Below are 15,428 nucleotides of genomic sequence, written 5' to 3'. Positions count from 1 at the left end.
TATTTTGTGATTGTGCCTTTTCCCCCAAAAGTGTTCATTTCCTTTTAGATGCTTGAGAGATTTTTGAAATTATGATATGGAAGTCTCAATGCAGATAAGCACATGGTAAACTGGGTTATAAAAAAAAAAAATAAAAAAAACTAAGCAATGAGTCCATTATGAATTTAAATGAGTTGTCAATCGTCAATTAACATTTGTTACGATTTTTTCTGTCGGTAAATGATCACATTTATGCCATCGGATGATCCTAATGCAAAGTTGTCATTTTTAGACATTTAGTTTGTTGCTTGCAAACAATGTTTAGGGATTTATGTGACCTGCTCAGTTTCTAAGAATTAAAGAACAGGAAAAATTAAGCCACTATAATTGATTTAAAAAACGTTTTTCTTGATCTAAACAGTTCATTGTGATCTGCTCTGCTCTGCTCTCAACTCAGGGACAGAGGGACGATCTATGTAATCACTCAGGGTGTCGTGTTAAAAACGCTCCCTTTGTTGCTTTTGTTTACGCGGAAAATGACCCGTAAGTACATAAACACGCATTTTTAAAAAAATGTTTGCGAGGGAACGTAAATCTTTGCGAGGGAACGCAAATCTTTGCGAGGGAACGCAATCTTTGCGAGGGAACGCAAAGTTGTTGGGGTTTTTTTTTACTCCCATGTCACCTTAGGTGCTCCGTAAGATTAATGCAGGCGCATAGAAGATATGATTTTAAAGAAAAATGTTTGATTTGACTTCCACTTTAAGTGGGAGAGCTGGCGGTAAATAAATTAACCTGTTTTAAGGTTCTCGGGGTTGTTTGGTCTGCGCATGCGCGCATTGCGTGGCCGATGACCACCAAGCAGCTGGGTTGAGAGTTCCTTCTTCTGGGTGAGCCAAACTCAACTTTCCCGTTAATCGTGCACATAAAATGCGTACAAATTAAATATTGCAGATTAATGAGGTAATGACTAATACGTTTGAACAAGTCACGACACCCTGGGGCACCGGACCGAAGTCACCAAACTTTCGTCCTTCGTGGCAAGTTTACAATCAGTGACTGCAAAAGCATCCAGCTTCTAGTTTGTTTTTGTCTTGAAAAATCAGTGTTTCCGCACTTTGTATCTGGATCCACCAGGCGCAATATTATTATTTAGCTTTATAAAAATGACAGAAACGACACAGGTTTGCGTTGCACGGATTGTACTCTTTGCTTAACTCATCTTTGGCAGTGTCAATTCATTTCTTCTCAGGGTAATCGATTGCAACTAGATTCTTCTGGTTGTCTTGATAGAAGACGTTCGGCCTCTCATCCGACACTCCTCTTCACTTCAATGTAGCAATGTAGGTAGGACAGCACTTGCCCGTTTTCCCCCCTTATCGATCGAGCTATCTCTGTCTGGCTGTCTGTCATTAACAAGTAACATGATCGTTATATTTTTACTGTTGTTATTATTATTATTGTAATTATTATTATTATTATTGGTGTTGTTATTATTGTTAGTAGTAGTCCTAGTACTAATAGTAGGAGTAGGAGTAGTCTTTTTGAACAATGTGCAACAAGAAGTAATACAACTGCAGCTCACGTATGTTATATTGATTGATTGATTGATTGATTGATTCGATCAGCTTCAGTCAAAAAAAACAATCAATACAGAGGTTTACAGAGATGAAAACAAGCCAACCGCAAAGAGGCAGGGTGAAGCCGCACCTTATCAAGCCTACGCCCAAGACAGACGTATTTCAATAAAGGAACTCATTGAAGCGCCAACATAAAAAAGCATCACCCACAGAGTGAAATTAAGTCATGAAAAAAAAAAAAAAACACACCTTGCATGAAAGTTTTCCACCCAGTCAAGTCAGCAAAAGTTTACATTATCTGTATGCGTTCTTTTCCGTTTTGTGCACATATTTTAGCCAGTACAGTACTTTAAACATTCTTTTAAAAGATATAATTGAACTGCATATTTTCAGATCATTTCCATAATTATTGCACCAATGTATACGTTTAACAGGGACACATCTTTTCTTTATGACTTGTCTTGTCTTGTCGTGTGTTTTGACAACACCAGTTGGCCACAAATCATAAGTCCCTGTGTTTTGAAACAGCTGAATACTGTAACACAGTAAAATATGATGTACTTTGGACATTGTTTGCGCAGTATGGAATTCGACTATGTCATAAAATTTCAAAATATTGAAATGAATAAATAATTTGTTCGTTCTGGTAGATTAGGCCTCTTTGGCAAATAAGTACAGCTAGGCTATTGTCGCTGTGGACCTTTCTTCTGGCTCTGCATCTTCCTATCTATCTGCACTAACTAGCTTGGTTAATGATTCTTTTCTGTAGCATTCCAATAAATATTGCGGAACAAGTACCAATCACAGCTGACCTGATTTCTGGGTTTGGTCATGTAACATTCACAAGTTGAGCCATTAGACACTGTGATGTCATTTTCAATCAACAGCAAGTGGCAAAATGTCTGCCATCTGTGGTGGATAGACACGAATAGATTTTGCTGCTTAATTCTTGACTTCCCCTTTCAGAATAGTATGTCGATGTCAAGGGAATCCATTCATATTTTAATTCGAAAACAACATCACAAATAACGTTTGTATTATTTTCTAAAGAGAGCTATGGCTCCAGAGTTGTACAGTATTTAGATAGGAAATATCTGTGTGCCTGTGTGGATGCCTTAACATGGTGCCAGAAAAACATCTTTTTTGGTCGACCTATCCAACTTAGTTGACTTTTTTTTTTTCCCCCAAACCAATATCAAACAAGTAGCCCTTCACATTAATCAGGACCCAAGAAGTACTGTAGCTCTGTTTCAATCCATTCATTAATAAAATCCAATTACTCGATTAAGCAATGGAATAATCGAGTCTAAAAATATGTGATAGTCCATTGTAGTGACTGATGCTTCCTCTCTTGCTCCCCTTTAAGTTGAGCATGTCACCTCAAGTGAGCCTTCATCTTCTCCCGAGCACCCGCTGCCTTTTCGACGAGCCCGTCCATGTGAAGGTGGATGGTCTGGGGCTCGGGCGGGTGGTCACCCTGAGGGCCCGGACCACCGACGAGCGGGGGGTGGTCTTCCGCTCGGCGGCCGTCTACCGGGCGGACACCAGCGGGGAGCTGGACCTCCACCGAGATGCCGCCCTGTGCGGCACATACGAGGGGGTGGAGCCCATGGGCCTGCTGTGGTCCATGCGGGCTGCCGTCCCCCATAAGTACTTCCACTGGAATAAGGCGCTGAGTCCCCACGTGGTCAGGTTCTCGGTGCACGACGGCATAGATGTGGAGGAAGAGGAGCGGGGAGGCGCTCTGGCGGAGGCCACCAACGAGAGGGTCCTGATGGGGGAGGGGCTCACGCGGGAGGTCGTCGACCTCGGGAAGTGTAATGGAGTGTTGTTCACACCACCAGGTTAGAACCAGGCATCATTTCAAAATCCTACCTAAAGCTTGAAACCTTGCTTATAAACCATAACCCGAGCTCGAAACACTAACTAAGGCTTGAAACCTTCATTCTCAACCTTAACCCAGGCTTAACCCTAAATTGAAGCGCCAACCAAAGCTCAAAGGCCTAGCTTGAAACCTTCATCGCAATGCCGACCGTACTTTCTTTTGTTGCGACTACGGCAGGTGAAGGTCCGTTCCCGGGCGTGCTGGATTTGTCTACCTTTGCGTCTGAAAAACGAGCCAGCCTGTTGGCCAACAAAGGCTTTGTGGTCCTGAGTGTGCCCATCTTGTACGACAAACCCGCCAACATCAAGTATCTGGAGCTGGACCACTTCCAGAAGGCTCTGGACTTCTTGCTGCAGCGGCCCAAGGTGACTGAGGCCTTGTCTACCGGGGTTTTTTATAGAGAATCCATGTTGACTCGCATGAAAACACAAGTCGCGCAATGACGTCAAAGCATTGTTGTCGCACGGTGACGACGTAAATCTGCGGGTGTAACCGTCCACAGCAAAACGCGGATCGGAGATATCTGAAGATATCCGCAAATCTCCACTGCGGCTGGAGTTTTGTGTTTTTTCACTGAAAAAACTCCGGGGACGTGTGGATGATATGGCTAACCGCAGACTTATATCCGGCGTTTTCAAAAACCCCGTTTGCAAACACGTGATACGTGATGCTGATTAGACACCGTGATTAGTGCACAGGTGTGGCTTAGACTGCCCACTATAAAAGGCCACTCTGAAAGGTGCGGTTTTATTAATTATTGAATTCATCGGTTATCGGAATTAATTTTATTCTGCCAAGTATCGGAATTGGGATGGGCCTAAATTTTTTTTTTTTTTTTTAAACATCATCTGACCCTTGTATTAGGTATCACATGCGTAGTTGCTGTTTGTGCTTGTAGGTGGGCTCTGACGGGTTGGGTGTGATCGGGCGTTCCAAAGCAGGCGACATCGCCCTGTCCTTGGCATCATTCGTGCCGGGCGTGCGTGCAGTGGTCTGGATCAACGCCTGCAGCGCCAACATCGGAGTGCCACTGCACTACCGCGGCCGTCGGATCCTCTCCCCTTTGACCGCTGACCTCACCAAGTTGGTCGCCACCTTCGAGGGCGCCAGCATCATCAAGTTTGCCTTCGGGGACCCCCACGGCGAGGACAACCAGAGCAGCCGGGTTCCTGTGGAGCAAGCCGCCGCCCGCTTCCTCTTCCTGGCTTCCGAGGACGACCTCAACTACGACAGCCGAGCCTACATGGAGAGCATGGCGGCGCGACTCTGGTGGGTAGATCAGGGAGAAAAAAAAAAAAATCCTGGTGACATAATGCCATTTTTTCTTGGGGGGGAAAAAAGACTTCTTTTTTTCTTGTAATGTTACGACACAAATCTCTCAATGTTATTTTATTTCAAAGTATTGTGACTTTATTGGGTTCCAAAATTATTTTTAAAAAACAATTTGACTTTGTTCTCTTAACATTACTATCCCATTCTCATGAAGTGATGTCATTTGTCTTGGAAAAGTACTTCTGCACCTTTTCTCAAAAAATTTTATTTTCACACCAAAAAATTATTGTGAAATCCTAACCAGTATTTCTCTCTAGATAATAACTTTATTCTAAGGAAATATTACTTCAGGCTTAACATAATCACTTCAAGAATCACTTCAAAAATCAAGAACAAAAAAACCCTATACTTTGTTCTCATAAGATTCAAACTTTTTTCCTCAACAAAAAAACAAATCTAAATTCTCTTAAAATTCAAACCTTTTGTCTCAACAAAAAAACATCTCATTTTTCTTCTGGATGGATTTAGGCGGGCCGGGAAGCAGAACGTGGAGACGGTGTGCTATCCGCGAGCCGGGCACCTGCTGGAGCCGCCTTATGGGCCCCACTGCCGCTCTGGTCTGCATGGGCTCTTACGCAAAATCGTCATGTGGGGCGGCGAGCCCCGAGCCCACGCTTACGCCGAGGTGCTCGCCTGGAAGAAGGTGGAGGACTTCTTCCGTAGACAGCTGAGCTTTGGACAAGGCACCACCAAAGCCAAATTGTAAAATGAAGGATGCTGAATTGTACAAAAATCATACGGGGTAATTCATAGCCTCATGTTATTCTTAAGTATAATGTGCGATTTTTTTAATGTATTTTTTTCAAAGGGGCCACAGGGGTGAAAGTAGTATTTTCCTCCATTCAGCCACCTCTGAACATTCATCACCAGCCCCTCCCAATCCAAGAAAACCACTGGGTCCTCACTATTATAGTCACAAAGTGAGGAGCCACCCCCATAGCGCCCCTTCAGACGAAGCACACGCCTACTTTATCAGCAGCCACCAGTGATCAATTTTGCACTGGCCTTTGGGGAGAAGTGTCTCCTTTCACACACTGGGTCCCATTCACTTGAATGAGCATCGCCACTTCCCTGGCCCAATAGTTGCGGCTCCTGCGTCTGGGACGGGGGCGGAGCCACGGGTGGGCCTGGGTGTGCACACCCAGGCCTGATTGACAGACTGCCCACCCAGTGAGATACATGAAACAATATCCATCCATCCATCCATTATCTGTACCGCTTCTCCTCACAAGGGTCGCGGGGCGTGCTGGAGCCTATCCCAGCTGTCTTTGGGCAGTAGGCGGGGGACACCCTGAACTGGTTGCCAGCCAATCGCAGGGCACACAGAGACAAACATCCGCACTCACAATCACACCTATGGGCAATTTAGAGTATCCAATCAACTTACCATGCATGTTTTTGGAATGTGGGAGGAAACCGGAGTGCCCGGAGAAAACCCACGCAGGCACGGGGAGAACATGCAAACTCCACACAGGGAGGCCGGAGCCGGGATCGAACCCACGACCTCTGAACTGTGAGGCGGACGTGCTAACCAGTCGACCACCGTGCCGCCATGAAACAATATATACTTTTAATTTTTTTGTAAATTATTATTAAATTATTTTTGAATTTTTGTTTTGTTGTGTCTTTTTAATTTATTGAATATAAAAAATGGCATACTTTTGGTTGTCTAAGGTTTTACGATAGGATTTACAATACTAGTTGCTTTTTTTTTTTTTTTTTAAGGTCGGAAGTAGGTTTTCATCCGTCCCTCTGTAATCGTCCCTAACCGGCTCAAATACCGACTGACACCCATTTCACTAACGACTGACAGAAACATGCCCAGCCTGTCTTCCGTGTGTAGGGTTAGGGTTACCCCTTTTTTTTCAAACCCTATATCAAACGAGTAGCCCTTCATATTAATCAGGACCCAAGAAGTAGTTCCCTTACAAAAAGGTTGGTCAGTCAATAAATCAATCACCACCAGTAACACCATCGGAGGTTCTGGGTTCTCGGTTACACGATTTCGCATGTTTATTTTGGTATAGTTACAACTATTTTGTTCTGGGATCCCATTTATCTAATTCCACTCTCGGCCACTAGATAGCAGCACACTTATACCCGACAGTAAACTTTTACCTTGAAAAAAAAGGTGACTTTTTCTTCAAAAAAAGCAAAACAATTTCTGACATATTTTCTCCCCCCCAAAATTCTTTAAAATCTTGTAGAATTCCAATCAATATAACTTTATTCTAAAGAAATATGACTTCACTCTTAAGATTCTGTCTTAAAAAGGAAAAGAAAACAATAATAAAAAAAAAACTGACTTTATTTTCATAAAATTCTAACTTTTTTCCTCAGCAAAAAAAAAAAACGGCAACTTGATTCTTTAAAAATTAATACTTTTTTTTTTTTGATGATTCATCCATCATTTGTTATTTAGATCATCAGTTCCTCGAAAAGGTCATTTTGTCCCGCCACTTGTGTCGCCTCAACCCGGTCTCGATGGCGTCCTCTCAGAGCGTGTGCAGGTGAAAACAAGTTTTTTTTTCCTAATCATTGTTATTATTAGGATTTATAAGCACATCCTCACATTTTACCGTAACAACAATGAGTCACCCAGCTCTGAAGCAAATGCTGTTCAGAACACTGTCACACACATGTTAAACTCACAGCAAACGCCTGCTGACCTAGTTTAGCCAGCTAGTTGGCTAATATTCTGAACCAAATGCATAATGGACAAAAACAGAACAACTAGAAATAATCCACAAAGTCAAATAAGTCCACAACATGGACACATATATCTGTCGCGTGTAAAGCAATGGCTTCTCTCATCAGCTTCATGATAACCACTTCCTTGCACAATAGAAATTAATTGAATGATTAGAAATAATCCACAGTCAAAAAAATCCTTGACACGCTCTATCATATGGGCACATGCATGCTCAGTGTGCTGCATATGTCATATGCTTAATGTGACAGTATTCTTTTAATGATAACCAATATAAATAAAACAACAGAAATTAGCAGAATGACTTGCAAAAATCCACAAAGTCAAAATGAAGTCCCTGAAATATTCATTCACCTGTACACACAACATACATATTATGATAAATGCATTTGCTCCTCTAGCTAGTTAATCACGAGAACAGCACCTTGAACAACAAAAATAAATAATTTATGACTAGAAATAATCCACGTAGTAAAAAAAAAAAAGGCCATGACACATTCCGTCACCTGCACTCTCGTGTTACACAGTAGAAATAAGACTGCGGTTGCATTGCAAAAAAAACTGATACGTATCCGATTTAGGATCACATATAAATGCAACCCAGGTTGGATTTGAAAAAAACAAAATTGAGCCTTTCGGACTGTCATAAAAAAATCAGATTCAGGTCGCATATGGGCAAAAAAATCTGATCCGGGTCGCATTTGCCTGCGATGTGAACCTAGCCTAAATGACTAATCACTAGGGATGTAACGATTCACTCAAGCCCAGATTCTATTCAATTTTTGATTTTCAGTTGCTACCATGCTTGTTTCTGTGCACCAGTGTGGTTCCACAAACGATAATACGCAATGATGTTTGGCGCAAAAGCATAATTTGATCTACACATTTAAAATGTGCTATGCATCTGGAATGAAAAAACGTTTCAAGACATCATTTTCTAGATGAATTTAATCAACTCGATTTTCGATTAATCGAATCGACTTTAAATTGATTTTCGATTAATCGTTACATCCTACTAACAACAGAAAATAATCTTTATAGTATAGTATTTGCTTAAGATAAATGTGTTTCACTTTATGCTTTGCTAACAATGCAAAATGCTATAGATGGGCTAACAAATGTCACTTTCTTCTAAACCTTTAAGCTACGGTTATATGAACTCAGGCAACACATGTAGATAGATAATATAACAATACTCACAGGCAGATATTCTTAAACCTATGTGAAGAACACCTAATATTACTGCTGTTTAATGAGGCGCTGACTAGCTCCAAGTATACAGTATGTCTTTATTATACAGCCGGACTCCCATGTGCCATGACACACACACCAGAAGCACCGGCACAATAGCCATTGAACTGAAGTCCAAAAAAGAGGCAAAACCTGCCTAATTCTTTACATTTTAATTACTTGTGTCATTATTATATGGTTTAAAAGTTACTGTATTTACTCTATATGTAATTACGAGAGATAACTGAATGAGCACAAATTGTTAGCTCAGGTAAGCCGCGGAACCTCAGCTCAGCGCATACTTGACATTGCTGGCATGAGGAATGCATGAGTTGTTTCCCCTCCTGAGGTGCATTCGAGGTCCTCGGGTGACTTGAGCTTTGAGGCCTGCTCCGCATTAAAGACCACATGGTGCTTGTTTTTTTTTACCGAATGTACCTGGCGCCCCACCCTGATATCACACGCGATCAGCAAGACGATTGGGTGTAGGGGGCAAAGGGACACGTGATCCCGTTTTCTACGGCTCCCAAGTCTATTCCCATGGGCATCTTTTTTTTCTTTTTTTTTTGGGTTGACAAAGTGTGTTTTGGAGACTACATTGCCAAGGTTAAGGATAACGTTACAAACTTTTAATAGCAAATTTGATTGAATAAAAATAAATACATCCAAAAAAAATAGGCGGCACGGTGGTCGACTGGTTAGCACGTCCGCCTCACAGTTCAGAGGTCGTGGGTTCGATCCCGGCTCCGGCCTCCCTGTGTGGAGTTTGCATGTTCTCCCCGTGCCTGCGTGGGTTTTCTCCGGGCACTCCGGTTTCCCCCCACATTCCAAAAACATGCATGGTAAGTTGATTGGATACTCTAAATTGCCCCTAGGTGTGATTGTGAGTGCGGATGTTTGTCTCTGTGTGCCCTGCGATTGGCTGGCAACCAGTTCAGGGTGTCCCCCGCCTACTGCCCAAAGACAGCTGGGATAGGCTCCAGCACGCCCCGCGACCCTTGTAAGGAGAAGCGGTACAGATAATGGATGGATGGATGGACATCCAAAAAAAAAATCACCAAGTATCTAAAATAAGACTCCAAAATCATGAAAAATAAAGAACACCCTTCACTGTGCTGAAGTGTCTGTTGTCAGCTACTGGCTGAAAAATGTGTGCTGTTGTGTTTGATAAAGAGTTCATTTTCCTTTCAGCATCTCTGTTATGTGAGCAACCACACACAACACAGAGCACGGTGCTGCCATATTGGACGACACGGCTGCGGCCTAGCGAGCTAATGAGCTTGCTAGCTTGTTAGCTCACAGGATTGGACCGACTGGGACCACGTGGGTCGATTACATATGCATACGGGAAATAGGTGATGCCCAGCTCTGACTTGTACCCTCTTAGCTCACTAGTTAAGTTTATGTGTATAGGCCTTAATCACAGAAGAGTCTCAAAGTTCACAGGCCAGCTGACAAATATTGGCGACATCCCTTAATCTCAACTCTCTGCATCTTATTTTACGGGTTAGCAAATGTAATAAACAACTAACTTTCCTTTAAGTTTCTCTGTTATGTGAGGACACATGCAACAACACAGAGGGAGGCACTGACATATTCAACCTCGCTGTTAGCTTGTTAGCGCACTAGATCATTGGCTAATGAATGTAAAAACAGTTAACTTCGCCTTTAGTGTCTCTATGTGGGGACTGACAAAACAACAAGATCAAGCGAGGCACCGACATTAAATGACCCTGCTGTTAGCTTGTTAGTTCGCTTCCTCGTTGTGTCAAGGGCTATCAGACATAAACAATTAACCTTCTCTGTTACTGTATGTGGGGACCAACACATAACGACACTGAGCGAGGCGCTGACCTATTAAGCAGCAAAATCCTCCCGTTTTGATTCATCTTAGGGGGCAGCCATTTTGCAATTTGTCACCTGTCGACTGAAGTTGATGTCACAGTTGCCCAGGGCTCAAGTAACCACCTATCACGGTTCAGCTGTTTTCTGGTTTTGGTCATGTGACAAGCGGAGCCCTTCGTCCTTTAAAAAAAATTACAAAACAGGCAGAAGATGGCAACGACGCTAGCAGTGACGCTCATAAAACCCTTTCCTTTCCCGCTGAAGTCACCATGCACACATGATGTACAAGTCATTTTCGGATGTAGAAGCGTACACGTACACACGCACTTGCACACACTCACACACATACCTCCCAGTCCATCTGGAGCCCATTAAGGTTGTTCCCACCCACAGGAAGGGGGCCATCATTTGAGAGTGACAGGTACATGCATGCAAGGATCTCACCTCTCCTGTGCTGTGATCCTTTGGATTGTCTGTAAGGGCCTAAGACAAGAAGGACATTTTTTGAAAATGTCGAATGCTCGTTCAACTGTGTGCAATAATACCTTAGCATCTTAGAAAGGTAAAGTTGACCGTTTGTGGCAGTTGCGAGGCCGTGAGGCGTCGCTTCAAACGTCTTCGTAGATTAGTGGGGAAACTGTCAGATGTTCAGACGTGTCAAAACGGCGAAGAGATGATGTGTGACAACGTGTGAGCGTGTGCTTGTGTGTGAGTGAGAGAGAAGAGAGAATTAATTATGCCTGTGAAGAGTGTGTGACCATATGTGTTTTAGATTTAGATACATCAAATCATAATTAATGCTTGAAAGGGTTCAAATTTTTTTTTTTATTTCGATTAATTAATATCGGCGAAAGCAACTTTTAAATAGCTGTCCACTTTAGTGACCACTGTGCATGAAAGGGTATAGCATGAGTGTTTTTAGTTGTGTGAGTGAGTGCGTGTGCATGTGTGAGTGTGAGATGTGTGCGAGTGCTGTCGAGCTTTCTTTCCTTTCCTTTGGCCTCCTTTCTCCTCGTTTGCATCCTTGATTTTTCCTTGCCAGGCGTTCCTTTTTTCTTTTCATTCCTCCATTCATTTCCTTCCACTTACTCAACCTTTCTTCCTTTTGGTTTTTTTTCTTTTCATTTCTTTTCCTTCCCTTTCTGTTCCTTCATTTCCTGTCGTTTACTTTGCTTCCCTTTCTTTTCCTTTCCTTTTGCTTTGGCTTCCTTCTTTCCCCATTGCTTCATTTCCATTCCTACCCTTCTTTTTCTTTTCCTTTCATTTCCTTTCTGTTTTTATTTCATGACCACGCCTCCCTCATCTTGATCTTCTTCCTCTCCTTCATCACCACAAGTGTCATCCCTTCTTTTTTCTTTTCCTTTCGTCTAAGCAAGCGTGCCAAGTAATCCACAGACATGTTGAATAATGTCACGCAGGTGAGTCACCGTCATTCTACGTCCGCACTGACTCACTCACCCACTCCCCCCCAACACCCCCCCCCCCCACACACACACACACACTCCTATTATCCCGTCATGCACTGGGCCCGGTGGGTATGGGAGTCGTGAAGATACTGTATGTATTATTTTATGTTCCGTGTGCACGTGGGTAATCATTCATATGTTTGTGTATTCTTTTCCATATATGGGCGTGAGGGTCACGTGACGGTTCTGGAGCGTTTTCAAGTGTCTTTTTGTCTGGAGCGGTGGTCCTACGATGAAAAAAGAAAAACGAGGTCTGCGGCCTCCAGGTTGATGCGTGAACAGCACGCATTCACACGCAAGCTCACACACACACACACCCACCCACACACCCACACAATCACACACATTTAACACACCTTTATCAATACGGCCGTCAAGATGGCAACAGGAAGTGGCCGCTCGCTGTCAACAGGAAATTAATGTGGCATCGCGACCCTCATTGTCTCGTATGTAGAAGCCTCGGGTTTGAAAACACTCAAATCTCGCTTATTTTTACAAAACTCAGACCAGCTTCGATGGTGGAACCTGTCCCTGCTGAATTTACACCGTCTCAGAGTAGGCGACTTAGCTCACTTGTCTCAATGATAATGATAAGCGCTAACACCTCTTAGAGCAGGATCATCAGTTACTAACACCTCAAGAGACCAGGGGCGGAGCCAGAACGTGGCTAATGGGTGGGCCTGGAAAAATCAGGGTGACCACCAAAGAAAACCCCACAAGAGGTTTATGACACCTTTCACACCACATTAGCATTTAGCATTAGCATTCACGTTAGCAATTCAGCCTTTAGATTTTAAGGGTTTAATCACCGCCCACTTGTGTGTGACTCCTCAGGTAGGACCCACACCTGAACCGTGACAAAGCAGACTTATGCTGGAGGGCGAGTTGGGGTCATTGAGCCCGAGGGTATTTAGCATTATTCCCCAATGAACCCAGTGAATAACAGAAGAAATTTAGCTTCCATTTCCCACTCAAAAGAGTTCAATAAAAGCTCATTTCCTCACGAGATGCATTTAAAGCAGCATGGGGCTCATCCGTGAAGGCGTTGTCATGTAGGCCCGCCCTACCCCCCAAAAAACAAAAAAACACACCCGCATCAAACAGCTATTCAAATGTACTTATACCTTAATACGGATGTCTGGATTAATTTATTCTTACATCAGGAAGCCTTAACAAAAATACAATAAAAATGTACATAGCTACTCCAAAAAGTAGAGTCTTATTTTGGTTTGTGTGCCTAATGAATTTGCCTGTTAGTTTACTGATATCTATTTTCTAGTCAATTTCGTTTTAGTGTCAGTTTTTTCCCCAGTGCATTTTATACTAAAATTAAAAAAGACTTAAATAAATCATTAAAATATTAATGAATTAATTTATGAAATTATTTATAAATAATAGATTTTGAATAAATCTTTGTCCATTCATTTATTGAATTGTGTAATCTGATATTTTTAGTCTTACATTTTATTTCTGTGAATCATTTATATATTCAGTGACTTTGTTTTTTTTTTATTAGCTTTTATTGCATGATGGTGTTGCCTTCGTGGCCAGTCTGAAACACCCTAGCATTTGCGGCCATAAGAGGAAAAACTTATTCCTGAATAAAAGGGCAACAATACTACTTTTTTATGCCTCTTAATTTAAGAAAATGTGTCAGAATTAGGAACATAAACGTAAATGCTTCATTTTTATAGCTGGAGTTTTAAGCATTCATCACTAACTGTACATCCATGCTGTGATTTTTCCATGCGGTCTTTCACCTCAAAAGTACTGAAAGACTCACACGTGACATTCAGGGGCACCTGGCGCATGCTGGGGATACGGAAACCCGATCTTTTGCAGGTACCAGAATAGCTCGATGGGCACGGCAAAGGCCACCTCTTTGACCTGCTGTGGCCTCCTGTCGAGCTGAGGGGCTGTGGCCTAGGCCACATATATGCATATTTTAAGGTTTTTTTTAATCCTAATTCTTCAACATAAAACAATGACTTTGACATATTTATGATACAAGTGTCACTTTGTCAGCTTGCACTATAATAATGATTATTGCTCATAATAAGAGAAAAACTGACCATTTACTTACTGTCATGACTATATAAAAGACATTGGAGATTTTGATTGGGAATTAAATGCTAATTTTAAGGTTTTGTTGTTTTAATATGGTATTATCCATCATAAAATGTTACTACATGTTCCAGTCTTGACAGAAGAATCTTTAAATTGTGACAGTTCTTTGTCTTTATCATTAATCAACCAATTGACACAATTACATAGAAAGATTTTTTACTATTTGTATATGTAAGTTTATTTTTTCAGTATTGTATTGTTTACACTTAATTTGTATTAATGAAACAATTATTTACTAGAATAAAAAAAATATTATTATAATAATAAAATAATAATTCATGCTCATTTTAAAATTGTATTCTTGAATTCTTAAAATTGCGTTAATTGTAACCAACTCATTTAATAAAATAGAAACATAATCACATTGTTCTATTGTTTATTTTACAGATTACAGATTTCAGTTACATGTTTAATAAATCAATTAGATAAAAATAAAATGACTGTAAAAGTGCTGTTTTTTGACAGTCATGAGAACAATAAGAGGAGCCGTGTAAAGAATGGGTAGGTGTTTGCCCTACAGCAAGACAGCGTCGCAAACCAGGTGTTCGTCAAGAAAGGAGAAGGGGGAAGATTGATAGCTATGGTAACGAACCAGAAGGTGTTGACCGTAAAGTAGAATACAGCGTCGTAAACCAGGTGTTCTCGTTGGGGAGACACAGTAATGGTTCATTAAAGGTTAAAACACGTCAGTGTATGATACAAATAGGTCATGTTTGTAAGTGTTTATGTTTTCAGGTGTGATTTTTACATCATTACAAGTTAGGCTTGGGGTGTTTTCAGCGAAAGGAGGGTGGGGAAGGTGACGTCGTAAAGCAAGCAGCAGCGTCGCAAAGCAGGTGGGTGGGGAATCCATGGTAACGAATGAGAAGGTGTTTGCCGTAAAGCGGCAGGCAGCGACGCAAACAGGTGTTCAGCGCGAGCAAAGCAGGATAGGTTCTATTGCAACAAACGCAAAGATGTTGCCCTAAAGTAGTAGACCACGTTGTAAAACAGGTGTTCTCCTCAAGAGGTGAAGAGAGTGGGGAAGGGATCTATCGTAACGACCGAGAAGGTGTTAGTCGTAAACCGGGAATCAGAGTCGCAAAGCAGGTGTTTTCTGGTCCCAAAGGAAGCGGTCGGGGAGAGGTGACGTCGTAAAGCAGGCGGTAGCGTCGCAAACCAGGTGTTCGGAAAGGAGGGGGGGGAAGGTGACGTCGTAAAGCAGACATGGGTGGGTGAGGAAGGGGGGGGGCAAAGAGGTGGGGGTGGAGGTATAGTGTGTGTGTGTGTGTATG

General features: G+C 42.1%; 1 protein-coding gene across 4 annotated transcripts; it reads left to right on the top strand.

Moving 5' to 3' along the window:
- Positions 1–439: 439 nt before the first annotated feature.
- Positions 440–6,388, top strand: LOC147140933 (acyl-coenzyme A thioesterase 2, mitochondrial-like). 4 transcript variants are annotated; one of them, XM_086043218.1, is made up of 7 exons: positions 479–522; positions 785–869; positions 1,232–1,322; positions 2,926–3,403; positions 3,622–3,809; positions 4,343–4,713; positions 5,245–6,388. In XM_086043218.1, the coding sequence occupies exons 4-7, from the start codon at positions 2,932–2,934 to the stop codon at positions 5,480–5,482; spliced, it is 1,269 nt and encodes a 422-aa protein (XP_085899344.1). In that variant the 5' UTR covers positions 479–522; positions 785–869; positions 1,232–1,322; positions 2,926–2,931; the 3' UTR covers positions 5,483–6,388. The 4 variants fall into 4 exon arrangements, with proteins under 4 accessions (XP_085899347.1, XP_085899344.1, XP_085899345.1 ...); XM_086043219.1 differs by lacking the exon at positions 479–522 and having other exon boundaries at positions 815–869; positions 1,211–1,322; XM_086043221.1 differs by lacking the exons at positions 785–869; positions 1,232–1,322 and having other exon boundaries at positions 440–522.
- Positions 6,389–15,428: the final 9,040 nt, after the last annotated feature.

Source organism: Filicampus tigris, chromosome 10, assembly GCF_054856515.1.
Source record: "Filicampus tigris isolate MCC_2025a chromosome 10, RoL_Ftig_1.0, whole genome shotgun sequence".
Lineage (NCBI taxonomy): Eukaryota > Metazoa > Chordata > Actinopteri > Syngnathiformes > Syngnathidae > Filicampus > Filicampus tigris.
The sequence above is the reverse complement of the archived record's forward strand: the minus strand, read 5'-3'. Positions and strand labels throughout refer to the sequence as shown.

Bases quoted from the DNA above. Each gene is read 5' to 3' on its own strand.
- LOC147140933 (XM_086043221.1), top strand. From the start codon at position 2,932: ATGTCACCTCAAGTGAGCCTTCATCTTCTCCCGAGCACCCGCTGCCTT. The intron at 3,404-3,621 runs GTTAGAACCAGG...CGACTACGGCAG, and splicing joins AGTGTTGTTCACACCACCAG to GTGAAGGTCCGTTCCCGGGC. The intron at 4,714-5,244 runs GTGGGTAGATCA...GGATGGATTTAG, and splicing joins AGCATGGCGGCGCGACTCTG to GCGGGCCGGGAAGCAGAACG.